Source organism: Ascaphus truei, chromosome 6 (assembly GCF_040206685.1).
Source record: "Ascaphus truei isolate aAscTru1 chromosome 6, aAscTru1.hap1, whole genome shotgun sequence".
Taxonomy (NCBI): domain Eukaryota; kingdom Metazoa; phylum Chordata; class Amphibia; order Anura; family Ascaphidae; genus Ascaphus; species Ascaphus truei.
This window is the reverse complement of record NC_134488.1, coordinates 65,122,340-65,149,506: the sequence shown is the minus strand read 5'-3', so window position 1 is coordinate 65,149,506 and position 27,167 is coordinate 65,122,340. Positions and strand designations below refer to the sequence as shown.

The following is a 27,167-nucleotide window of genomic DNA, read 5'->3' as shown; positions in this document are numbered from 1 at the left end:
ACCCAGGGACAGTTATGCTGGGGCTCCCCTAGGCACGTTCCTAATAGGTAATCTGGCCCTGGCTGAGGAGAGCCAACATGAATAATGCCCAAACCCCAACATAGTCTATTTAATGTGTGTGACTCCTTCCTGTGCTCTGCATTACTCTGTTCTGACTCTCTCTTCCTTTCCCTCTGTTTATCCCTCTCCTTCCCTTCTCTCATTTTCTTACACGCCCTCGCTCTCTGACCTTTCTCTCAGCTCCGTACATTAAGGTGTACCTGATAGAAAATGGAGCCTGCCTCGCCAAGAAGAAGACCAGGACCGCCAAGAAAACCTGGGACCCCATGTATCAGCAGGTGCTGCTGTTTGAGGAAGGGCCACAGGGCAGGGTCCTCCAGGTGAGGGGGAACTGGGCAGCACCCGTGTAATGAATCCCATTCACTGCTAGGCCACACATTGCCATGCGGTGTAACCATAGCCAAGGCAATGCATTGCAGGATCATCAGCAGGGTTGCCACCACTCCGGGTTTGACCCAGAGACTACGGGTTTTGACCACACATTTCCAGGCTCCGGGTTTACCTAGTAAACTTCCGGGTGGTGGTGTCCTAGGAGTCCTCCCGGCATCTTCACCCCTGCAAGTAACTCCTGTCAATATGACCGTGCGGCGTCAAATGGCGCCTCATTGCCATGACAACGGGGCGCCTTGGCCCCCATCCCGTTGTCATAGCAACGATGCCCCGTGATGTCATGTAGCATCCCGTTGTCATGGCAATGCGGTGCGGCCATATTGACGGGTTGCAGCGGGAGATGCCGGGAGGATGTTGGAAGAAAGCCAGGGGGAGGCCGCCGCCGAAGGTAAGAGCGAAATTTAAAAATGTCTCCGGCTTGGCCTTCACTAAAAAGGTGGCAACCCTGATCATCAGGTACTGGGGCATGAGGGTCCATGTGTGGGATCTCCAAGTCCAGTATTGCAGGTGTAATAATCACAGCGGTTAGGTGTGCACAGCACCTCCCTCTGAGGTGGTGAGAGTGCCAGCGCTTGCCTATTATTGCAACTTAAAAGTTCCCAGACTTTCATCTTAACCCTTTAATAAATTCATTGTTTCACCATTTCCCTGCAAGAGGGGCCTGCAACGCAAATGATTTGTTTAAACCCTTTGCAGCCAGAGAAAGGAGGGTTTTGCCCCGCAATGTGTGCATCTCTTGCATCAGAGGGCTTAAGGAGACCTACTGTTTTCCCCTTGCAGGTGATAGTCTGGGGAGACTATGGTCGGATGGACCACAAATGCTTCATGGGAATGGCCCAGATCCTGCTGGAGGAGTTGGACCTGAGCAGTGCAGTCACAGGCTGGTACAAACTCTTCCCCACCTCCTCCCTGGCTGACTCCAGCATCGCTCCTCTCACCCGCCGGCTCTCCCAGTCTTCACTGGAGAGCTCCACAAGCCCGTCCTGCACTTAACAAGTGGAGGAAGACCTCTTTATTCCACCCTCCCTCACTTCAACCCCCCCAGCCCAAAAGGTCACCGTTTCCCCTGTCACCAGATATGACAGGCCACTCACGATCTTCTTTCTAACCACAGACTAGGTTCACCCTTCCATGTGTCTGCCAGAGACATGCACTTAGGAGGGATGGGGAGCCTGGCATTCGGGGTTGGCGGGGGTAGGGCGTCCTCATGGCATTAAGCATAAGGCTGTCAAGTAAATGGCAGTGCACAAATTTCAGAGACTGTTATAATAAACTGTACACGCACGGCGTTACAGACAAAGTAAAGCAGGAGGCTGAGCAGAACGTAACTAGAGAAACCGCTCACGTCTCGTAACCCCGAGCGGGGAATGGGTTATTTACTTATCTGTTCATTTTTGCAGCCCTTTCAGTGCTGGAAAAGACCGTCAACATGTTCCAGCACTAAAGGGGTTAAGGGCGTTTTTCATTCTGGTAACGAAACAGAAAACAGTCATTATAAAGAAGGATGGGGGGCGGGGGTACTATATGTACTCATGTACTATACACAGGATGGCACAGAGTTGCCAACTCATCCTAAATTCCTGTAGTTGAGTCAACCCCTTCAGTGCTGGGGTGAAAAGTCCCTGACATTACAAGCAGTGACCTGCACCAATCCCCACCCCTCTCTTCCCCCGCTCACCCCTTTTTCTTGCACACTTCAGCTTGTGAGAAGAGAGCTGGATTTTAAAAGTTGGCAACTGTGATACAGAAACACTGTATAGTGCGTATGGACTCTATATACACCCATGCGTATTTATGCATATACACATATCTATACAACAGAATGCTATTTATTTTCAGGTATTCCAACACTTTTTTTCTTTCCCTAATTTAAACGGAATGTAGCATTTTCTGGATCTTAACGTGCAATTTAATTTCTGGCGCTGCATGAAAAGAAGTGAGGAGAGGAAGCTGTCAGCTACTTATCTACTTCATTTTTTTTTCGCAGCACAGACGAGCAATCTTGTTTTTATATACTGTATACTTGTTAGTGCATGTAGCTCAGAGCGTGATTTACAGACTGCATCCAAGCCAGACTTGTTTCTTTAAGTGCATTAAATAATTTGTTTTTGTGCTGCACTGGCCTATTAACCACTTCAGTGGGAGAGGAGCCTGCAATGTGCGCTTCGCAGGCTCCCCCAGCACTGAAGGATTGAAAAACAGGATAAAAAAAAAAGCTTCTTTTGCACAGAAAACATGTACCTTACAACCACGCTGATAAGGAAAAACTGATGGGGAATGCAGGGGGATACATGTGCCAATGAGTGGAAGCTCTTGCTTGAAGCTTGATGCAATATCTACCTGCTAAGTGTGCATGGGGTGCATTAACCCCTCGCGCCCGGGATTAGCATCTGCATCCAGATCACACGAAGAAATCTATCCACTGCAGTGGCCTGTGTTGTTTTTCTTTTCTTTAAATGATGGTGTGGAATAGTCTCACCACCAGCAGCGATGGAGTTTAACCAGTAGAGACGAAAAGGTCACAATACAGACCGGACAGGTCTGGCCAGAGTCCAAGAGCACACATGTAGCATCTGTGACGTACACGGTCAGGATCTCGCGTCCTTATGAAAGTGGCTTTGGTAAAAACTCAGGGGTGACAGCAACAAAAGCTGCAAACTACTGGATCAAACGAAAGAAGGGGCCAACAACTAGAAGGACGAGAGCAGCACTCGGTCCTCGGTCCCATGCCTCAAGAACAGAGTGAATGTGTCTCAACCAACCAATTCTTGCAGCCTGTTTGGAGGATAGATTGTGACAGCACCAACCAAGTTCAGTGATGAACTTTAAACTGCCTGCGAATGATGCACATTGGCTGTGACTGGAAGGTCAGAGGAATCGCGGCAAAACTATAGTAAAAGACATGGAACTTCCTCACACAGGTGTGTTTGCCGAAGACTGGGAGATCCCAGGGCCCCATAGAAACTTTTGTGATCGAGGACTGAACCCACAAACTATACCGACCCCAAAGATTCAGCAGCAGACTGTGCTGCCAACAAACCACAAGACTTTGCTGCCAGGGACACGCAAAGAGAAGCCTCCGAGTCTCCTTTAAAAAAGCAATACACAAGTAACGCACGACCAAAGGGGAACATGCAGCAGCGACGAGGGCCCAGAAGCATCATACATCTACCAGAATGTAACGGCAAAGCAGATCTGCTGAAGGGTTAGAATGTAAACAGCAGCTCGTTAAAAATGGGTGAAACTTTCGCCCAAGGTTGTGAACCAGGCAAAATGTGCCCATTTTCAGCTGCAAAAACAACACAAAATGCGACCCGGTCAGAGTTCGTAAGTCAATGTGTATTGCAATTTCACTTGTTATGCTAAATTGCAAAATACTGTCAAATTGATAGATTCGCTTGATGCTAAGACTACAAATAGGGAACACAAGCGATGTTTCATTCGCTGCCTGGCTATTTCACTCAATGTTTGCAAAATTGCAAGGGAGCAAAAAAAAAAAAAAAATCGATAAACTGAAAATGTTGCGACTGCAGTTTAGAAAGTTTTTTTGCACAGCTCTACAGCTCAGTGAGCGCCCACTCCCTCCGGAAAGTGTACATGCTGCAGTATAAAGCTATACCTGGTGCTGTATAACTAGGGTTACCATGTGTCCGTATTTTCCCGGACATGTCTGACTTTTTGTTCCTTAAATCACCGTCCGGGAGGAATTTTTCAGTGTCTTAAAAACGTCTGGGATTTTGCCATTGATTATTCTTGTTCCCCAAGGAAGAGTTGAAGTTCAATTTTCAACTTGAAGGAGGGCAGTGGTGCGGCGGGGGAGGAGGATCATGGCGGCGGTAGAGAGCAGTGATGGGGCCAGCCCCAGCGGTCCATGACCCGGTAGTTAATTGCAACTTCCTGTGTCGGCTGGGGCGGACTCTATCACTGCTGCCGCCGCCGCCATAGTGGTCCTCCGCTACCGCCATCCCTTGCCTTGTTGAAGTTCAAGTTGAGAGTTGAACTTCAACTCTTCTTTGTGGAAAAATAATTATCTCCCGGCCAGTAAATGCCGCGCAGCAAGAGGACGGTCCCTGAGGAGAAGGCTGGGGGCTGAGAGGCCAAATCAGCATCCAAAAGATGTAGTGCACAGCCGAGAGAGTGGGTCAGGCTAGATAAAAAAAAAACAATCTTTATAAAGTGCAACAGCACGAAACATGTAGGAGGTTTTTGCACCTCCGTTTTTTATGGACGAATAAAGATTGATTTTTTTTATCTAGCCTGACCCACTCTCTTCGCTGTGCACTACATCTTTTGGATGCTGATTTTGACTCTCTCCCAGTAGCAGCACGCTTTATGGCAAGCACAACATGGGGACACTCCAGAGAAATCTTCATTGGATATTGGATATTGCATTATCTTTGTGGTTTAATAGAGACCCAGGGATCATCCCAACGAGGTCCTGAGAAGTGGGTTTTTACCCCCTTACTCTGTGCCTTCAAGGAATATTGGCCCCTTTAAGGAATCCATACCACCAGACAATTGTCTCAAGATTACTCGAACCCCTTTAACCCGTGCTTTGGATATAATGTAATGACTATAAGCATATGTATTACACGTAACCGGTGCTGGAGCGCATGTACCACATAAAAACTCTTACATATGGAGGCCTCAGGAGGGGTGAGGAGGAGGGGGGAGGGCGGGATGAGAGGCCTCAGGAATAAGAGGGGTGAGAGGTCTCAGGAGGAGGGCGGGCTTGGTGAGAGGCCTCAGGAATAGGAGGGGGAGGGGAGGATGAGGAGGGGGGGCTGACGACATGTAGTGCACAGCATATATAAATTAATACATTGTGAGTTGGTAGATACTGGTGCAAATACCCCCCATCCTGTGGAGTGTCCTTTTTTGTACAAATCTGGTAACCCTCGTATAACTGCACACTGCCAGCCCCCTAGAGAAGCGGATTCTATAGCAGTGATTTTAGTTGCCAAACCCCAGAACTCACATGCCGTCTGATCAAAGGAGAAATCAGGTCAGTGTAAAAAGTGGCAAATGTCTGTGTGATAGAGCTTTGCACAAGAGATACTTTGTGTCCTATAGTGCAGCATGTTTATTTTTAAGGGGGCATTATATTTTCTCCCATACATGTTGAGTGCTTCCCTGAGTAATGCAGTCACTTTATCTTCTTGTATGTGTGTCAGCCTTCCTTCTCTTTGTCCTGTTGGCAGTGTTTTTAGTCCTGCAGAGCAGCCACATTATAAATTCACACGGTTAGTGTCACTTGTCTCTTATGAGATAAGGGTGTGGAACCCTGGGAGCATGCGGAGTTCCCCTGCCCTCCGTGACACATGCTCTCCTGTGCTCTTCTCTGCCTGCCATGCTTTCTCACCACGTGATTAACCCCTTCACATCTAAATGTAGTATTTCAATGTAAAGGCTCATCACCGAACTGGTCTCCTTTACAAAAAGCGAAGCTCACTGTACAAGCGTTACATTAAATACCAGGGCTGCAGTGGACCACATGACGCTGCCAAGAATAACATGATTGCCAAAAGCAGCAGACTTTACAGGGGCCATGTTCTAGCCCAGGAGTGCCCAACTCCAGTCCTCAAGGGCCACCAACAGGTCAGGTTTTCAGGATATCCCTGCTTCAGCATAGGTGACTGTCAAAGACTGAGCCACCTGTGCTGAAACAGGGATATCCTGAAAACCTGACCTGTTGGTGGCGCTAGAGGACTAGTTGCCCAGCCCTGTTCTAGCCCCAGGCTGCTATTGACTGTAGAGGTGCGTGGGAGACTGGGTAAGCGCCGGTTTTGATAAAGACCACCTACGGGGGGATGCTCAATTAACACACACGAAGACAAATACGTATGTTTTGTATGTATCTGCAAACTGTTTCCCCTATGAATGGAGCATCTTCAGGTGATTTTATATAGCTCACACAAGGCACCTGTTGTGTTGAAATATGAAGGTATTTCAGCACAGCAGAACAGGCCACTCTGATTAATTCATGTCACCCTACAGAAGTTATTATTAGAAGCTGTAAACATCTCTATTGAATCGGTGAAAATGTCTATCTTCAGCTTTAACAGCTGATAAAAGCACATACCTGAGAGCCTGGTGACCCTTTTCTCAAAGCAGATATCAGCCCCTAAACTGTAAAGTTATGAGCAAAATGTCAGACTGCTAAAACATGTCTCTTTGATTTTGACTCTTTTTTTGTTTAGACCCCCTTTCAGTGCTTTGCAATGGGGGTTGCAAGCCTATGGCCCTGAAAGGGTTAGTAGTAAAATGGCCTTAAGGGAAGTTGTTTATGCTTGGCAAGACTTGGCTGATCTGCGCAGAACTTGTAGAAGATGCTAGCAGGCCATCTTAAGATATATTAGGGTATTACAGCTGTGGATATGAACACCAGGCATCTCGCAGTGGGGGCCCTCTGCTCAGCTAAGGTTACAGACAGCACATTGTTCGAATGCTCATTAAGACGTCTGTGCAGAGTTGGTACCCATTGCCTTTTTTTCTTTTACATTTACAGCAATTAAATCTGCCCCGGGGGATCACAAAGCCAGCGCTGCCCTTAGCTCCTCGCAGGTGCCTAGCAAAATCAAGGCCATTCAGCAAAAATGTTCCAGTTCTCCAAACTTCTTAACTTTGTCAGCAAATACATGAGAGAAAGTTAAATGTGAGAGAGTAAGGCTGCGCAAGAATTATAAAACATACAGAACACCTACAAGCTCATATTGAACCCCCAAAATACCCACAACATATATATAAGCATATGAGTGTCACAGAGGAGTGCTACTGAGCATGGCAATATATATATTTAAAACCAAAGACATAACATAAAACACAGACAAAACTCAGCGCACATCCAGAAAAACTTATATACGGTACAGTGCCTAAATATACATGTATAAATAACTAATAAATAAAATGGTCTTTTAGTTTAACATTTTGGCCAAATTGTTGTAAGCCCTTGAGCCAACTGCACGGCAGACCACGTTTCAAGGGTCCCTACACTAATATAGATTCTTAATAACCTGTGCATTGCCAGGAAGAATGATTTATAATAAATCTGTCAATATTAGTTGCAAAAGTTCTAAGTCTGATTGAAGCTTTTATTAACCTGTACATTACCAGGAAAAGCACTGTGTAATAGATTTGTCACAATCACACTGTAAGCAGGCAAGTTCCCCTGAGAGTCTGTGTTTTATGTTATGTCTCTGGTTTTAAATATATATATTGCCATGCTCAGTAGCACTCCTCTGTGAAACTTATATGCTTATATATATGTTGTGGGTATTTTGGGGGTTCAATATGAGCTTGTAGGTGTTCTGTATGTTTTATAATTCTTGTTCAGCTAGTCTTAGCTAATTGGAGGGTGGCAACCTCCTACCTAATTGAAGCTCACTCCCTCCCACATTTAAATGGTTAAAAGCTCACTCCATGGCATCTCCCACTCTCAGGGGAACTTGCCTGCTTACAGTGTGATTGTGACAAATCTAATACAGAGTGCTTTTCCTGGTAATGTACAGGTTAATAAAAGCTTCAATCAGACTTAGAACTTTTGCAACTAATATTGACAGATTTATTATAAATCATTCTTCCTGGCAATGCACATGTTATTAAGAATCTATATTAGTGTTAGGGACCCTTGAAACGTGGTCTGCCGTGCAGTTGGCTCAAGGGCTTACAACAATTTGGCCAAAATGTTAACTAATAAATAAAATGGTCTTTTAGTTTATCTATACGTGTATATTTAGGCACTGTACCGTATATAAGTTTTTCTGGATGTGCACTGTGCTTTGTCTGTGTTTTATGTTATGTCTCTGGTTTAAAGAGAGTAAGGCTGCGGCCACGCTAGCGCTGGGCGTGCAGTGCTTGCCGAGTTTAGTTTCTGCAATTTAAATTGTCCCGTGTGCGGGCACGCACACTCTCCCAAGCTTGGCGAGACAAAAAAAAGAGAGTTTGAAGCGCGCTCAACAAGCCCTCTATGCGCGCACTTGCAAAATAGCAAGGACACCCGGCGCTCATGCTTGGAGAGTTGGTGACGTCACCGCTCAAGTATGAGCGCGGTCAGCGCCAGCGGGGCCACAGCCTTAGACAAAGACTAGAGAGGCACAAATACGAGAGAGCGAAAATTTCTCCCCCACCTGCTTGTAACCCTGCTCCAGAGATAGATCGTCCCTGCAATACCTTGTGTAGTAATACGGCTGCACTGAAATTCCCCAAAAGTCGCTAAAATGAGTAAGCAGTGGAGGTTCAATAACGCCGCGATTATAGTGGCGGCGCGCGTAACATCGCGCACGCGCGAAACATGCAAGGCGAACGGGAAGAGACAGGGAGGCGTGGCTGTGACATCACGTGAGCGTTTTGCCCTCATTGGCTGAACCGCTCATGTGACGCAGCAAGACCAATTTGATTTCTCTCCTCTGGAGCGCTTGAGCGCGCCTTCATTGCTGTACATTCATTTGTTCCGGCGGCATAGCACACCGCCACTATAATCGTGACCTAACTCATATCCTGAGGGAGAGAGAAAGATTATATTGTTAAAAGGGCGCAACCCTGGTATGGTTCTGCCACCTGTTAGGGGAAATCATGGCTATTGTGGGGGCATCTTTTTTTTTTTTTTTTTTTTTTTTTTGGGATCAACAAAGCACTCCCTATAATAAAACGATTGGGACTAATTGGGGGAGAGGGGAAAATGCATTTTCTACCAAGTGTTTTATATTTAAAACTCCGTTATTTATTGTAGTTTAGATATATTTTTATTTTTGCCAAGGGTTCCCAAACCCCCTGTTTCTTACAAAAACACCGCTGGGGAAAATAAAGTGTGTGGGTTTTTTTTAAATCCCACTTCCATTTAAATACCAACATATTAGAACTGCGATACGGTGAAAACTTTTACATTTTTATTATTATTAATGTTTGCTAGTTTTATAATATCCCGCCCCCCTCCCCCCCCCAAAAGTGAAAGCACATCTCAAGTAATCTTGTGCTTTTATAATGATTACGGCAGCAGGAGTGGCCAACTGTAGTCCTCAAGGGCCACCAACAGACCAAGGATCTCCTTACTTCAGCACAGGTGGCTCAGTCAAGAACTGAGCCACTGATTCAACAACCTGTGCTGAAGCAGTGATATCCTTAAAAACCTGACTGGTTGGTGGCCTTCTTGGATTAGAGTTGCCCCCCCCCCTGATTTAGGGTAACCTGAATGTACCCAGCAGCAGCAGCAGGTTCAAAGCTGCAGTGATCAGGGCTGAGTTACAGAAATACAACGGTGGTTGCAGGAATTTTTTTTTGCAGAACAAGAGACTGCAGTGACCCAGATGCAAACGGTGGATTAAACTAGACGGAGAGGACACACTGTTGTACAGAAATACTCTCACTATACACACACTGCTGCCTTACACAGCCTGTTAAAAACGTACATTTCATCTGACTCTTGTTATAAGAGAACCTGTAAGTAATGTGGAGAATGCAATGTTAACCCCTTCATTGCTAAAAGGGGCAGAGAGCTATGCGTTGCAGGCCTCGGCAACGAAGGGGTTTTCCTGTATCTGCTTGTGCCCGTCAGATGCACCGCAGTAGGATGGCGTTAATGGCGGGGTTTTAAAATAGCACACTAATGGCTTTCAGAAAGCTGTATGTTAATGGGACAATAAATTAAAAAAAACAAAAAAAACTTGCAATCATTGTTTGGTACCAAAAAGCACAGGCAGAGAATGTGAACTGCCGAATGGGCCTCAAATCAGTTTCTCCCACTTCAGAGCCCAGTGACTTTATAGGATTAGCAACGAGGTCAGTGTGAATCTCCCAAGCAAACTGTGGCACTGTGATCAGTCTGCAAGACATTAAAACCCTGCCCTGAATACGTTCAGAGGAGAGAACTGCTCACACCACTGAGAAACACAGGCAGTTCCTTTCTCTTACAAGTGTACCCCTTTCTGGGTCATTGTTCAATGTTTGTAACGCTTTAATGCTCTAATGGGGTATCACAGGGTTTGGTATCGGTTTTTATTCGTAAAGCTTTGTGTATGGCAAAAAAATAAATATATATATATATATATATAAAACAAAAAAGGCCAAGTATGTGACTGGCAATGTTTGTATTACAGCAAACGTATATAGAAAATAAAACTACAGAATAAAGGCAAACCTGCATTTTCTACCTGTGCTCTGTAATGTTTTATAGATGTGGTCTTTACTAATGTCGAATTCTAGTATTTTTGTGTTTTTTATGCAGCAGGACTGATGACTATTAAAAGGGATGCACGTTTCTTCTTTTTGTAAAACATACTTGGCGATTTTGAAAGGGGAAATAAAAATGTGAGCACATTTGGCTTGTAATGCATGTATTCCTCCGGCGACCAGAGATGAATAAACCCAGTTAAAAATAAATGACTTGTTTCCTGTGTTTTTGGGGAATATATAACTTAAACATGCACAGAATTTAACAGCTCACAACCAACCACTTGGCCCACCCAAACTGAGTATTCGCCTATCTGCTGGAAAGCCATTTTGATCCTGAGCTTTGATATTTAGGATCCCCTTGTCTGTCCTAAACATTTTGGAATTCCCTTGCTACATTAGCTTATATCACCTCTGTTGGGAGGCTATTTCAAGCATCTACCACCACTTCTGTTAAAAGAAAAAAAAGAAAGGTACCTCCTCACATTTCCTAGAGCCTCCATCCCTCCAGTTTCAGAGAATAACCTTGTTCTAGCACTTTTTCTCAAAGATTGGTGGGCAACAGGCAGCCTGGTGCCACATTCATCCCTCACTTGTGGAACCCCAACCCAGCAGCCCACTCTTCCGTACAGAAGGGCGCAGATGTTGAGGGTGTGGATCGTAGCCGCTTCCCACTCCCTATTATGCTCAGTAAGTGCACTGAAATACTGTACTCACCAACTCCTCTCCTGTGTTTAATCCCTAGTTCCCGATGCAAAAAGGAGCCGGACAGTATTCACTGTACCCACATACAGGTATATAAATGGTTTAATGTGCAGCTCCTGTGAGGGCTCAAAGTATTTCATGTTGCCTACGATAGGCTTCCCTCCCGCACCTTGTTGCAACCCTCATCACGTTTCTCAACCAAACTGTAAATATCGAGGTCCATGGTGCGACCATGCAAGGGGCTTCATGCTTCGCTCCAGCTGGAGCGATGTGTGCCCTGTAGTTGGACGAGGGGGGTGTGTCGTCACTGAGCTGGTTCACCCCTATTCGGCAAACCGCTCACGTGATCCGGCCGTCGCACAGCAGACATTTTTGTCTCGCCACGCATTGGTCGCCTCGGCGCTCACGTGCACACTTTGCACATACTGCACCGACACACTTTATTCGAGCAAATACCCGGTATGTACCTGGCAGATACCTGGAATGCGCCGCTCCTCACCTCTGACAAGCCCCGTTGCGTTTGCCTTCCCAGCCTGGGTTCATGCCTGGCTGATGGGCGGCTGATCTGTTAAATGATAATGATTAGGATTTAATAGGCTGCAATGCTTCGCGTGTCTACCAGATGGCATAAATTCATGAATTGTAATGCAGTATATATATATATATACTGTGCAGTATTGCAGCCAGCGGGAATAAAATGCTTCAATCCCTGCCGGAAAATAACTCAATGCACTCGGGCAGAAAACAGTCACAAACCTCAATACACCCGGGTATACCCGAATTCGTGGGACTAGCCGAGCTCGAATAAAGTGTGTCGCCAGTGTAGGCCTCCATTGGTTTCAATTTGGCGCGAGCGTTGCTGCTCACACCATCGGCACCGCTATGGACGCAGCCTAAGTCTTTCCGAATAACTTTAATGAACATGCACCGTTGCAGAATCTTTATTTGCAAGGGATATGGTGTGAGAAGACAATGCAAGATTACACTGGCCCGCAGGAACAGTCTACACAGAAAGGTAAACCCACAAGACAGATTCTGGCAACAATGTTTAATGCAGGCTTTTAATAGGAATGTATATACACAGAACATGTAGCAGTCTCTACCCGCTGCTCTCACTTCCACACAGAAGAAACTAATGCGTTACAGAAATCATCCAGTCATTTACAATCTCTACATATTCTAGTCTTTTTAAAAAGCCATGAGAGCGATATAGCAGATACATTCAAAATAAGTAGAAAATGTACATTCACATATGCCAATTGGAGAAAAATAAAATATATACTTGAAAGATTAGGTGCGTGAGAAGCATTTATAACTTAAATTCTGTGTAAGATTCAAGGTTAAAATTTAAAATCCTTAAAAAACACATCAAAGGTTAGCAAACAATAATATAGAAGTTACAGAAAGTGCAAAGTTTCACATTCAGAATGGTTTTCCCCCCATGTACTGTACATTGGAGTCCTTTCATTACAGGGAGTTTGGTTCAGCTGGTGAGCTATCAATACACAGACTTCAGGAATTTCACACAGATAGGGGCTCCAACACTAAAACCCTGTTCAGCCCGTGCCAGGTATGATGCACACCCCCACATGAGAAGGGTGGGGTTGTATGATAAGACAATCTTGGCGGTTTCATCTTCACTGTATCATGGTGAATTGCTCGTGATTCGGAGTGTCAGTCGGAGCAGTTAAGGGACAAAGTTACAATAAAGATATCAAACGGTGCCATATTTTTGCCTTTTCTTTAATATCAACAAATTCCGATGGGTCCGAAAGCATAGACCTTCCTGGCTACCACACTGCATCCAACGCAACAATACAAACATTTGCCTCGTTACACAGATCCTACTATGTTGTTGACCCTTTAGCTGCCAAAGCACCGAGTTGCAGAACCCTTGGGCAGCAAAAAGGTAACTCATTTGCTTATAGGGACTTGCAATGACCCCAACCACTCCCCGATTAAGGCAACATTGCCAGCTTGATAAGACAGATGACACCCCCCCCCCCTCCCTTAAAGAAAAGATGTGTCTATCTTTCCCAATTGGCAGACTCAGAGAATGCTCTGAGCACCAACTTTCTGTTGCCCATAACCCTGGATTTTTAATGACTGTTGTGGTCCCGATAGGAATCTCTTTTGGGGGTGTGATGCCATTCAGATTCTCTTGGCTAAAACCGCACTTGGATCTTTGCTCACCCCATATTAAAACTACAGATTAGAAGCGAAGAGGTAAAATAAAAAAACACAACACAGGACTGTAACAAACTACTGAACAGAATCTATTCCATGTGCATCAACTAGAAGCCCAGTCCCAACTACAATTTGCATTGGCTGTGCAGGAAAATACAATTCGGTTTTTAATGGATATAAAGCCAGATAGCTCAACCCCTCAGCTGCTGCTAGAGAAATGACCAGAGTGTGATTTAAACAGTGGTACCCTGTACCTCTGGTACAATGTGCACACCTATACTTGCGCATTTTATTTTTCAGGAGAAGGGAATTTAAAAGGCACAGTCCAACAGAGCTGGGCAAAAAAGGGTTTCTTAAACTCTAGTGTAATGGTCATTCTGAGCAAATACCATCACCCTTAAAAGTAACCGCTTTACTTATTTGCAGCTTGTGAAAAGTGTAGTTCTGGTTTGCATGTTTCTGGACCTACACTTTTATCTGTTTGACAAATTACAAAGCTGTCATGTCTTTGCAAACAAACCAAAAAGCAATTTACAATTTGCTTTGGAGGACTGAAAGTCTTATCTTCGAAAGACATCTAATTAAGATCATAAAAACTCAAAGCTTTTTGTTACCAAGAAAATGCTAAAATTGTAATAAAAATAAAAGTATTGTCAAATTTTTATTTGTTTTTGTTTTTTTTAATAGATGGGAATTAGCTCTCTAACCTAATACACATGTCACGGTCAATGTCTTTGCAAAGCATTGTAGGTCTTCCACAGAATGCATTAGCAAGGCCAAGTTGTCCTGCTGACATATCGCTTCTTGACCAACGCACACAGCAGCAGAAGGGTTAAGAAACATCTTTACTGTAAAATTGTCATAAATACAATCTTAAAAAACAAGGACTATGCATTAGATGAAATCTGAAAATAACATGATGTACCAAGAATGTCTCTGAATACTGCACACAGTTGCTTCAGAGACACTCATGCAGCTACCTCTTGGCTGGAATGCTGCTGGGCCATTTCTAGCCTCCAACAAGAGAGAAGAGCGATTATGACATTGTTACTGAAGTTCACATGGGTATGTGAGGCACAGGGAGATAGACTTGCCTGTGGTCACACAAGCTTTGCTGGCGATTACAATGATGAAAGTCACTTCAACACTGCACACATTTGTTGTCAGCTGGTGAGTACACAACAGGAGCGCACACTGCTGTTGCGCGTCAGGAAATTTCAGCCTCACTGTTCAGGTGAACGTTGCTCTGTACTACAAACGTTAAGCGAAGGGGGCATTCCAAGATTAGTGGGGGTTGTGTCCTCATAGTGGTGTTTAGAGGACATGGTAGGGGTGGGACTCGGCTATTATGTTTAGCAGGACCTGAATAATTTGCTCTACGCTGCAGGATGTGGACAGTGGAGGTGAAAGGGGTAAAACCTGGAAATCGGACCCTGTCGGTTAGCCTTGTATAGCATTATGTCTGTGGGAGGAGGAAAATACATTGTGGTTGAATAGTTGAGGATTAGGAGCAGAGGAGAAAGGACAGAGCTTCGCTTTTTAGCAGGACGTCTTTGATGGGCAACCAAATGAAATAAAGATGGACCTCCGCCTTAAGGAAGGACCAGGCCTGACATGGGCGATGGCTCTCGGAGCAGCTTACAAGTAAATGAGTGGACAAGGTCAGAGAGCTGCTGCTCTTCATTTCCACATGGGGGTGCTGAGGGTGTGGTTGGGTCCTTGGGTGCACGCTCCACCTGTAGGTTGTCCGTAACCTGCCATGCCTCCAACGCCAAAAAAGGTCATCCCTGCCATCTGATGTGTCATCTGTAAGGAGAAAGGACGCGTGAGCGATCAGTCCCTGCGCCACTGGTGGCCAATGAAGAATAAGTGCTGGAAGCACTGCCAAGAATGTCTGTTAAATTGTGATATTGTTGCAGCAACAATTTGAAACTAAATACAAGCTCATTATTTTAGTGAAACACTATGTAGCATATACAAAATACAGGGTCAGTCAGCACTACTAATATGCATACAGTATATAAAAAAAGAAAGAGTGGTGCACGCAGATATGAGGGTCTCCCAAACCCGATACAAAAAGTAAAAGAGTACCCGCAGCACTCTTAAGCAGCCGACACCAATTAAGGTAAAAACAGACAGCAGTTTAATGCAAAAAGAGAAAAAAAGTTTGATTAAACAGAACCTGCTAAACAGGGTATTGTCAGAAGGCAACTACCCAGACAAATCCCCCCTCCCCCCTCCCCCCTCCCCCCTCCCCCCTCCTAGGACTATACCGAGGGGGACTGGGAAAGGGAACAAGGGGGGTAAACACTAGTCTACATACAAAAATAACTGAACACGAAGTGCATAAAAAGAGTCCCGTAGCTACAATGCAGCATATGAATACTTAATCTGTAGGAAGGAAGCAAAGATAATCTCATCAGCTGCTACAGTAGCTGCTCTGCATGGCATCACCATAGTGTCCAGCATGCAGGAGGATGTATCAAGGCAACATTGAGACAATTCTGGGGCAAATAAGTCTACATTATATGTATCAAATTAAACCCCACAGAAACCATTTTGATTTTTTGGATATATGTGGTGCAGTTTGCTTTGCCCCAGAATTGCACCAATTTTTGCCACCTATGTACCCAAAGTACCAGAAACACACGGCTCTCCATATGCACAGCTCTGCAGGTACCTCTGGCAGCAATAGGGTGAAGTTCCCTCTGTGTTTTATGTTGGTTTATTTTATTATTTCACAGTTTCTCTAATTCTCAGTATATCTGCTTCTCACCACAATCAAAAACAACAACCCTCAATTCTTCATCGAATAATAGGCAGTGGGTCTGTGTGATTAGACATTTGGGTTTAATTATAACAGAAAAGGAGACAAAAAAAAGCCACACCGGGTTGTAGCAGTCGAAATACTTAAAGTCTCAGTATTTCCCCACAAATATTTTTGTAAGGTAGGACAGGTGCAGAGAGTTCAATACGACCATAAACCTGTGTCCCATTAGACTCCACTCACTCAGCTCCTCACCTGAGTGACGTTCCACTGCAGCTGCTGTGCAGATTGCACACCATACACTGGCTGTGGCACCGCACCCATGTTGGCAACGTAGCCCGTGTGCTGTGTCATCATTCCGTTTGGTGCGCCCATGACAGCTGCCTGTATACCTCCCACGTAACCGGCTGGCATGGCCATGGGGGGCACCATGCCTGGATGTGCTGGCTGGGCCATTATGCCCACTGGAGATGCCATCATGCCACCCATAAGGCCCCCATGGGGTTGGACTCCAGGGAAACCAGTGTAGGCTGCAGGGTATGCCATCTGTGCGGGCGCCATGAAGAGCGCACCTGCGGAGAGAGGGAGGACTTTACTGCAACGTGCCGAGACTGCAAACTACAGTGTCGTCATTATTTAACCAACTGTGTCTAAACAACGAGTATCACATCACTAAGCATATTGATTTCTATAATGTGTATTAAAAAGGTGTGTTGGTTACACGTCGTTAGCACCCAATTAGAATTGCAAAGCAAGGTGAAATTCCAAAGATGTGATCTTGTGAACTGCAGATACAACCGGCGGATTCTTTATTACTCTAGAGCTACTCCCTCTCAGTAATCCAACACTGCTAGATCCCTTGTCCACCAGCTTTAAGAGTAATTAGTTCTCCTCCCAGCTCGTACCTTGAGTCGGCATCTGGGGAGCCTGAGATCCATACAGAGACAGGATGGAATCTTTGGAAAGCTGCTTCTTTCCTCCTTCCTCTGCTTTACCTCCGGACTCAGAGAAGAAGTTGAGGTTTTCGGGAACGGACCCCGAGCTTCCAGTCACCTGTGCACAGCTGACAGTCTGGAGATGACAAGAATAGATATGTCCCGAGAATAAAACTTAAAAATTATATAGAAATGAGAACAGATCGCACTTTACTTCAAAAACGTACGAGTGGAGGCACATTGTTAGTCAGGGACAAAAGGCGGCAGTTCTGATAGGCCAAGTGTAAGGACTGAAACGTTGGTGCCTACATTTAATAAACACTACTGCCTCACTTATTACTTTAATGCATATATAATTTATTTATTTTAAAAATGAACATCTGGGCAAAGATTCCGTAGAAAGTACTAATAACAATTTGTGCTGCCTGTATACAGTATATAGCAGATATAACTGTATGGTAATAAAGGAGGTTACTTATAGTAGAACAGTTGAGATATGCAAGTACTTCTATATTGACCAATGATGTGGCACTTCGTTGTACATACTACTGTTGCTAGAACATACAAATATGATACAGATTACTTTATTTAGCTAGACTGTTGGGCACATTCAGAAATATACCCCCCAGACTCTTATCCAATGTCTGAGGGTTATGTGCAAGTTACATGGAGCGTGGTAATCAGCTTTCCCTTCCTGCCTCATTACCTGGCTTGATTTGGAGCCCGACATTGCGGGGACCGACCCAAAAAGGTCCAGTTCCTTCTCCAGGCTGGTGGTGGGCTTCCCGTTGGGAACCACACTAGCAATGGGAGTGTCTGAAACCAGAGGGGAAAGAGGTGAAAAATGGGTGAAATGTCAAACTACTACAAAGCAAATCCTGATCTCGTTTCTCCCGGAGGAAGGATTGGTGTAGGTCTTCAAAGCGATGTCACTATCTTCCCGTGCTGTGGTCACAAGTCAAAATAGATTGGAAGCTCTTTGAGCCAGAAAGCCACTGTGCTACTTGCAGCACTATACAAACACTTATTTATTGTGAAGATTAGTAAAAGCACAGCAAACAAAAAGGTGATCTAGCAAATATCAGCTCATCTCACCGAGGCCCAGCAAGTCCATGATGGGTTCCGCTGCCTTTGGGGTGGCTGTTTTGTGAGGTTGAGGATCATCCTTCTTATGTGGCTACAGAAGAGAAGTGAGAGTTACAAGGCTGAGACTTAGCATGGCACCAGGAGCAGAGCGCACCAACTCTAGAGACACCTAAAATGCAGCGCTTATATTCTCAACGCATTTACAGGTCTCATGAATTAGAAACACACGTGAAGTAGCAACACAATGCCGTATAATCTACGTCCCTCCACTCTCTCAGACTTTTACACTGGTGTGGAGTATCTGTAGCCACATATTCAAAAGTGACTCAGTCAACCATCAAAATCTCTGCAGCAAACACATTCTCCAATGCAGAAAAAAGGTAAATTTTATTTTAAATCTGGTGCAGTTTCTTCCTAGAAAAATCTGGAGCAAACACCTTAATAAAACCCCTTCAGTGCCAGAGTTACAACGACCGCACAGCTTTTCATGTAATGCTTCGAGGCCAGAGAGTAATAAATACTTACCAGCTTGACCTTCTCAAAGATAACCAGCCCTGCCTTTATCTCGGGTGCAGACTCAGACTTTTTCCACTTATTTTCTCTGTCTTTCTGTATGGGGAGAGAGAAGTCAGATACAGGATCGTGCATTCACCGATATCACAACACACGCGCACACGCCTGGGTTCGCGTATTATCTGCGCAAGTTGAAATAAGACATATCCTCAGAGTTGAACTTTTGCTAGATTATAAACTAAATTAACAAGGTGATCCTCCTATATGTGATTCCCCAGTGTGTCCTCAAACCAAAGGGAAAGGTTTACCATGCAGGAAACACATGGTTTGGGTTTTAATCTATGGTCAATCAAATGACATCAGGTAATATAAAAATAGGTGTTTATTACTTTTGCATGTTATTAGACACAGCTATTATATATTGAATTTTAGTAGTATGTGTACTTCAATTCACTTTCGTAATCAGGAGCTGTAATGAACGGATTCATTAATTGTGTGCAGTCTTACAAAAGATGGTGTTAAGAGACCACACACGGCCAAGATGCAATCTCCGGGAACAGACGTTAATATTCCCAGCAGATACTCACTCTGAACTCACTGAGATCTACGCTCCGGTCCATAAATTTTTTCTTCTCGTACTTTTCCCTAATAAAAATTTCTACAGCTCTGGAGGATCCAGGCTAAGGAAAAAAAGCAGAGTCCTGGCCCTTCCAGCACCAATGCACTTAAAGCAACAATCACCCCCCCTCCCAGATCCGTGTGGAGTAACTAATGTTAGTATCCCGCCCTGAGCATGTCTAGCTCTTTAAAAAATAAAACGTTACAAATAGCTTCTGAAGTTACCATGGTAACCTTTAAACCACACTGGGCTCTGGGTAAAGCTTCATAAGAGTAATTCATAACAACCCGGAGACGTAATATTTCAAACTCCAACATCTCCTGAATAGAGCATCGGATTTTAAAAATAAAAACAGCTTCTAAAAAGGAAAGAGGATATCTGTTTAAAAAATGGCGATCAGCGCAGACTGCTTTTCTTTTCTTTTTAGAGTGAAAACACCTGCATTAAGGTTGGGGGGACTGCAGATGTGCCCCATAGTGATAAACGGGCCATGTGACGTTATGACAAAGGATACTGGTCAGTCTGGGGCCGCCTGAAGTTTTGGGGCAGGAACGCTTCATACAGTCTGTTTGTTTTCCCGTTCCCCATCTCTTCCATGCACTGAGCATTAGGAAAAAAACATAACTTCATTCAAATGAAAGGGATTATCCGAGGATCACGATTTAACAAGGTGTGTAAGAAAGAGCCAATTGCTACTGCGTTAAACTTCCCCTCTTACCTGTATCTGCTCTTGGGTCCACTGGTCCAAATTGACAGACTTCACCCTGGATATGTGCACTCCCAGGTTTCTGTGCACCCCCGCACAGCGGATGCAGATGAAGACACCGATATTCCAGGAGGCCCATCGTGGCCCTGCAGGGGGAGACGGGAAGAGAGAGAGGGGCTATCGAGCTGTACATTTCGAGAGACACGGGAATACAAAGTAACAGAAGCCAATAATAAATGGATGAGGGTGAGGCGCAGGGGAAAGGAGTTTGTGGCGCAGCCCCCAGCCGAGGAAGATACATTTAGTAAGTACGGTAGTTGAGCTGCATGGGGATAGAAGACCTAGAATAAAGCCCTGAAACTCATTATGGCGACACTGCGTCATTACACAGACATACAGTGGTGGTTGGTATTCCTATCCCCAGATCACTTCTCCTTGTATTATAATATCCCGTACTGTCTCATTCGTTGGAGGCTAGAAAGATCTCTATATATGTGAGACGGAGACTGACAGAGTAACCCAGTATGCACCTCCACGCTACTACTCACTGTAAAACTTTCTACACATTCTCTGCTGATTTTAGGCTCCCAAACATCCTGAATTGTTCTGCATTAGCCTCCAGCACTCTGCTGGGGAATAGTTGTGTATGCACTACCTCTTTAATGAGTCTTCCCTATTCATCTTTGAAGTATGTGTATTGTGTAATGTCAGGAAGTGACATTGCTGCCATATTCTAACCACAGAAAGACATCTGCAGTACAAGGAAATGAGGGAGGGACAATGTTACATGTTCAGGAACTACGTAACTCTGCATGACTATAGAACAGGACAGAGAACAGCTACATACTTCCACCTCACTACAAGATCAGTTTGCAGTGGATTGGTGGCCTCTCTGCCAAAGGAATTACATTTACAAATTAACTGGACTCAGCAGTGCCAGGAAAGTTTCTCTGACCCTGCTTCTTCCCAACGTCTTACAGCACGTCAGTCAGAACATGACTTCCCCACCCGATGTACAATGGCTCCCTGCTTCCCTGTTAGACTTATCAGGACACCCCAGCAGGACTTATCAGCTGTGAACATTCCTAAGAGGGGACTCTAGGTTCCCCCCTCCTCCCCAGTTTGCAGAATGCATGTCATGACTACACCTTACAGCCTCGATTTGGCATACAGCACCAAACATGTACACAGCATTAACCCTTTCGTTGCCAGAGGGGCAACACAGTGCAGTATACAGCCAACACAGGAGACGGATCTCTGCCATGAAGCGCTCACAGTCCAAATGCTGTTGATAGATAAACTCAGTGATAGAGCAGTACCCACTACTCATTTATCTCAAAAGTGCTCACTCCGTTTTATAATGCTGCCCAACGGCCTGCGAGTGGTGAAGACCTCCTGCCCTGAATCATGTATCCGTTCTGCACGTTTCGAATCCGTATACAGATTCAGGACATTAAAGCCCTACAAATAGCAATTTCAAAGTTTATATGGAACCACAAGCAGCAAAGAACAGCCAGAGCCTCATTGATACTACTTGGGGGATCAGGGAACACAGGCGGAGGAAAAGTCGAAGTCCTCCTCTAGGAACAGATAGTGGGTTGATACCACGCCTGAGTGGATAGCAAGGCTAGAAGCATAACTGTACACAGACCCCCACAGTACCCCCTCACAGTATGGATCCTGTAGTGTCTTCCACTCCTCCCACGAAATGTTTTAATCTAGATTATGGTCATTGTTCATCTTGTATTGCCGTTACCCCGTGCCACATTTTTGTTCTGTACCCCTTTTAAGTAAGCTTTGCCCACTGAATAAAAGGCATTACGATCCGTGACAACTAAAACATGAAGTGTCTAATAGCTGCAAAGAGCAATAGGCGAGAAACCGCTCCATCAAATGCAATCCTATTAACCTGCAAGTTCAAAGGAGATTAAAGCCCTGCTTCCTTCTTATGTCGGTGGCAGGATGAGCCGAGATCTGTCACGTGCACAGCAATATTGATATGCAGGACCACAAGTGGTTTCCCGCAACTACATGAATATTCACCATATAAAACCCAGCAGCAGAACATCTGTGTCAGCTCAAGTGAAATGAGGAAGCATCTGAGGAATATTATCCCTGCTGCCTCTCGATTAAAGATCTGACCGATGATTATAAATTAGATTCTAAATGTAATAATGTTTCCATTCTTATATAGCGCCACTCATGATCACAGCGCTAGAACAGTAAAATAATACAGGTGCGAGAGATGCGTGCCCAGCAGAGCTTACCTCATTTCTGCTTGTGTCTGGAGCCGATTTGCTGCTCTTCCTTTTTACAATATTTTTTTTTTATGAAAAAGCAAAAACACACATAATTCTACAAGAAAACAAAATAATCTGCTTTAAAAAAAAATAGAACATGAAAAAAAAAAAAAAAAAATATGACTGGTTCTGTCCATCTCGAGATGGTCTGAATAATCACGGGGTCCTGGAAGGCAGGCTGCAATTTCTTGTGCAAAAAGGGGAGCGACCTTTCCCAAAAAGAGCAGTGAGGACCGGTCTAGTGGCTAAGGCACTGAGACTTGTTTCAGAGAGCTCTGCAGACCATCCCATAACCACTTTATCTCCCTCTACCATTACAATTAGATTGCAAGCTTTGTGGGCTAGGGACATTGTGCCTGCATACCGCTATACTCTGTGTTGGACAGCATGTTAAAGGACATCCCAGTGCTGCTTCTGTGTAAAGAGGTCAGGAATGTACCAAGCTTTAGGGTTACAGTAAGCAGGCACGGTTTTGGGTGCACAGGGCACAGTGTTTGATATTGCAATAAACTGATAAACCAGCTGCACGCAAACACGGTCTCAAGTCACGTTGCAACATTAGTGTGCACAGTGAAATTATTTAATAAGCGAGATGGAGCAGATCAGCAGCAGCCAGCAAGACAGAGGGAAGGGGGAGGGGGGGGGGGAAGGATGTCACAGTGATATCCTAATTACAGGAAGGGATGGGGAAATGAAGGCATTTCCCAGAAATCAAGTTACCAAGTCTGGTATGAAACCCACAAGTACCAGCAACACAATACGCATAGCAGTGCATCAAAGGTGTTAATAAATAAATGTTTTTCTTTCCGTTTTGCCCCGATTTTCCGGGGAAAACCAGAGTGAAGATTAAAATCCCATTGTTCTGCAGTAGGCATGTCCTTTAGCTAGAACTAAACCCACTTCTCTTTTTGTTCTCCTTGTATTATTACACAGTGCAATGCAGAGGTGGGAAAAAGTCCCTCTGATAACTGGACACTAGTTCCTCTTCAGGACTTTGCAATGGGTGACTTGTCTCTGGCAGGGAAGAGGTTAATTCCCTATCGTGTGCTGGTTACAAAGTAATGCATGTCATTGCCCAGAGCAGTGGCCTGCAACAGGATTGTCACAACCGCTTGTGTACAATGTCAGAACCAAGGATGCACACACAGCACCTGACTCCTGTATGCACACACAGCACCTGACTCCTGTATGCACACACAGCACCTGACTCCTGTATGCACACAGCAGGACACCACCTCATGGGTCACTTTAACCCTTTCACTGCAAGAGGGGCCTGTAACGGTGCCATTTCCTCTGGCAGCGTAAGGGTTAAACCAGACAATATATTTGCGGACGTATAAGTAGCACCTTGACACCTGTAGTCTGCTCATTCTCCTACCTGCGTTGAAGCTTCAGGCTAGCATGTGAACCTTTGCTTCTCCCCAAAGCACAATGTGTTGCAGTCTCTGGGAGGTGAACAGGTTCCAATAATAGAATACAGGAAAGACACACACGAAGTGAAAAGGTAGTCATAAATCAGTATTCAGATGTGGCCGCAGTGACTCAGACAGATAGATACCTGCAACATGAGACACATTGTGGCGTATCAGAGAGTCCCTCCTGTAAAAGACAGGTTACTCTATCCTCCTGGAGATCACCTTCAGAGCTGTGTGTCTGTGATACAATGCAGCCCTATTTCCTTTTAACATTATTTGAAGAACTTTCTGCACACAGGAGCGCGAGCACATGCATTGTAACACAGTACTGCATCATGTCAAGGCTACGCTTGTCCTGTGGCTACACTCTGTCTTCTTAGGCTGCGCTTATAGTGCCTTGCGACGGCGACGCTGCTCCAAAACAAAATCAATTGACTCGGTCGCCAGCGCTTATAGTAAGCGCGACGGAGCGACGGAAAATTTGGAAGCTGGGTCCATTTGATTTTTTAGAGACAGTCGCCACATGAGACTGTCTCTAAACCAGAGACCGCAGCCCGCCCCCCTTCGGTGACGTCGCTGGTGACAGTCGCTTCAAAATCAAATTACAACTTTCGCTGGTGGCGACGGGTGACGTGATCGGTCGCGTCGCCAGCACTATAATCGCGGCCTTAGCAGTTATAAGACTTGTCATCCTGTATGCATCAATACAAAAAGCAGGACTACAAATCTGAACTGTCTACAGAAGGCCTTTGGGGTTCCTTGTGGGGGTATTGCTGGTGGTCCACAGAGGTCAGTATATCTCCAATGTGGGTGAGAGGATGAGGATGGAGAGAAGTCCCTTCAAAGACTGGGGTGAGAGACCCCTTCAAGCAACTGGTGGCCCCTCTGGTAGGGAGAGGCTGTGCAAGGAAGAGATGCCTAGTAGAGAATGGCACATTTATAGGGGTGGTCAGAAGAAGTAGTGAAGGGAAGATCCTGGTGGGCTGGGGGGGGGGATGTCTGCAGATGAATTTGAGATAAGTAGGAGTCCACTGGAGGGAGAATTCAGGGGGTGGGATTCCAGGAGGGGGGGGGGGTCTGTGAGGAGGAGGAGGAGAATAGGGGGGTCTGTGAGGAGGAGGAGGAGAAGGGGGGGGGGGGTCTGTGAGGAGGAGTAGGTGGAGAAGAGGGGGGGGGTTTGTGAGGAGGAGGAGGTGGAGAAGAGGGGGGGGGTTTGTGAGGAGGAGGAGGTGGAGAAGGGGGGGGGTCTGTGAGGAGGAGGAGAAGGGGGGGTCTGTGAGGAGAAGGCGGGGGGGTGTGAGGAGAAGGCGGGGGGGGTCTGTGAGGAGAAGGCGGGGGGGGTCTGTGAGGAGAAGGCGGGGGGGGTCTGTGAGGAGAAGGCGGGGGGGTCTGTGAGGAGAAGGCGGGGGGGGTCTGTGAGGAGAAGGCGGGAGGGTCTGTGAGGAGAAGGCGGGGTCTGTGAGGAGAAGGCGGGGTCTGTGAGGTGGGGTGGGGGGAGAAGAGTGAGTTAAGGAGGTGGTTTATCAGAGGGGGTGCCTAGAGGGGGTGTTTGGGGTTAAGGAGGATTCTGGTACCTTTGGCATGACAGTCCGCACAGAACTTGTTATCTTCCTGCAGGAGGAGACCGGACAGCACCGCCTGGTAACGCTCCACATCCCGCACAGACTTCCCGGTCATCTTCCAAGGAGGGCGGGGGGGGGCTCACCTTGCGATCCGACTCTCCCCCCCACGTACAGCTGCGGGAGGCAATAAGATGGCAACCGCCGTGCGGCTCGGTCTCCAGGCAGCAATTTCTCTCACTTCCTGTTTCCGGGTTTGCTATGTCTTCTCCTTCTCTCCCCCCTCGCCACGCCCTCTACTGGTTGTGCGTCACATATCCCCGCCTCTGCTTCGCGCTGATTGGCTAAGGCTAGGAGCTCGGCCAATCAGAAGAGAGAGAAAAAAATACCAACGGGGGAAAAGCATGAATGAACAGAGACGTAAAAAGGCGGGTTAACGGGTTCAATGACGTCACACCCCTCCCACTAACCACAATGTGACACATTCTGCGGCTGAGATTACGTAATAAAGCAGCGAGGGAACTACCACCCAATCCAGACAATGATGTCTATAGTCAATTTATTAGAGGTACATCTAGGAGATATATATACATACATATACATACATACACATACATACACACACATACATACACACACATATATATATATATATATATATATATATATATATATATATATATACACATACATACACACACACACACACACACACACACACACACATATACACACACACTCTTAGTTAAGTTATGGTGGGTGAAAAAAGTGACAAAAACCTTCCACAGCAAAGCATATAGCAAATTGAAATGTTCTTGTATGCTCATTTGCATGTCTTAGACAGGTCTGCAACCCCGCCTTTCACCATTATCACACAGCACTTCCACTGTAGCAAGGGATTCTGGGAAATGACATGCAAATGGCCACACAGTGTCACCTTTTGCTTCAAAACCATTTTTAACATGGTTCCCTATAGGCTTAAACTTGCTGCATGGTCACAGCTTTAAGCACAGCCAGAGTTAGGCTAAGGCCCCGCTCCCAGAGTCAGTGCACCCGCACTGCAGACAGGCGGTGCGCTGACATACACAGACCGCGATATGCGGTCTGTAGGGAGCGGGAGGTGGGCGGGAGTGGGAGGCTTGACAGGGAGGGGGGGCGTGGCTTGAGCAGAGGGACCCGCTACTCTCCCCCCCCCCTCCCTCCACGGACTCGGGCTGGAGCTGCTGAGGGTAAGTTTAAACACACACGCAGGCACTCATACATACACACACACACACACACACACAGGCAGGCACTTATGCACTCATACACACACACACGCGCGCACACACAGGCAGGCACTCACGCACTCATACACACACACGCGCGCACACACAGGCAGGCACTCACGCACTCAGGCACACACATACACACACAGACAGGCACGCACGCACTCAGACACACACACAGACAGGCACTCACCTGCTTTCACTCCACACTCCTCCCCGCTCCCCGAAGCCTCTCCTCCTCCCGAAGCCTCCCCTCCCCATTGGCTCACAGCCACACCACGTGACGCGTCAACGCTAGGAAACACCATTCTCTTGTGTCTCCTAGCGGCTGACGCGCCACAGCGTGTAGTCAGCTGTGCCGCCAGGGGGGACCGGGACCGGCTCGCGAGGATTCCCCTGCTGGTGGGGAACTCGCGACATGGCCGCCCGCGCCAACGAGCGCAGCGGGACCGAGGCCTAAAGATGCATAGCCAGAAAACCCACCCACAGACAG

General features: G+C 45.9%; 2 protein-coding genes across 5 annotated transcripts in view; one reads left to right on the top strand and one right to left on the bottom strand.

The window, feature by feature from the left end:
* RIMS3 (regulating synaptic membrane exocytosis 3) overlaps positions 1-10,490 on the top strand; it is a 130,641-nt gene extending 120,151 nt beyond the window's left edge. For 2 of the 3 annotated variants that reach the window (XM_075604619.1, XM_075604617.1), the window contains exons 6-7: positions 241-380; positions 1,231-5,113. In XM_075604619.1, the coding sequence (XP_075460734.1) occupies positions 241-380; positions 1,231-1,443 (353 nt within the window). In that variant the 3' untranslated portion in view covers positions 1,444-5,113. Of the gene's footprint in view, positions 1-240; positions 381-1,230; positions 5,114-9,729 lie in introns of those variants that run through there. The other variant, XM_075604618.1, reaches the window with a different exon arrangement.
* Positions 10,491-12,352: 1,862 nt separating this feature from the next.
* On the bottom strand, positions 12,353-25,676 carry SMAP2 (small ArfGAP2). 2 transcript variants are annotated; one of them, XM_075604615.1, is made up of 10 exons: positions 25,422-25,676; positions 20,145-20,278; positions 19,941-20,026; positions 19,395-19,473; positions 18,820-18,903; positions 18,304-18,385; positions 17,915-18,024; positions 17,179-17,344; positions 16,529-16,845; positions 12,353-15,312 (listed from the first exon to the last, which is right to left on the bottom strand). In XM_075604615.1, the coding sequence occupies exons 1-10, from the start codon at positions 25,522-25,524 to the stop codon at positions 15,187-15,189; spliced, it is 1,287 nt and encodes a 428-aa protein (XP_075460730.1). In that variant the 5' UTR covers positions 25,525-25,676; the 3' UTR covers positions 12,353-15,186. The 2 variants fall into 2 exon arrangements, with proteins under 2 accessions (XP_075460730.1, XP_075460731.1); XM_075604616.1 differs by lacking the exon at positions 25,422-25,676 and adding an exon at positions 23,811-23,952.
* Positions 25,677-27,167: the final 1,491 nt, after the last annotated feature.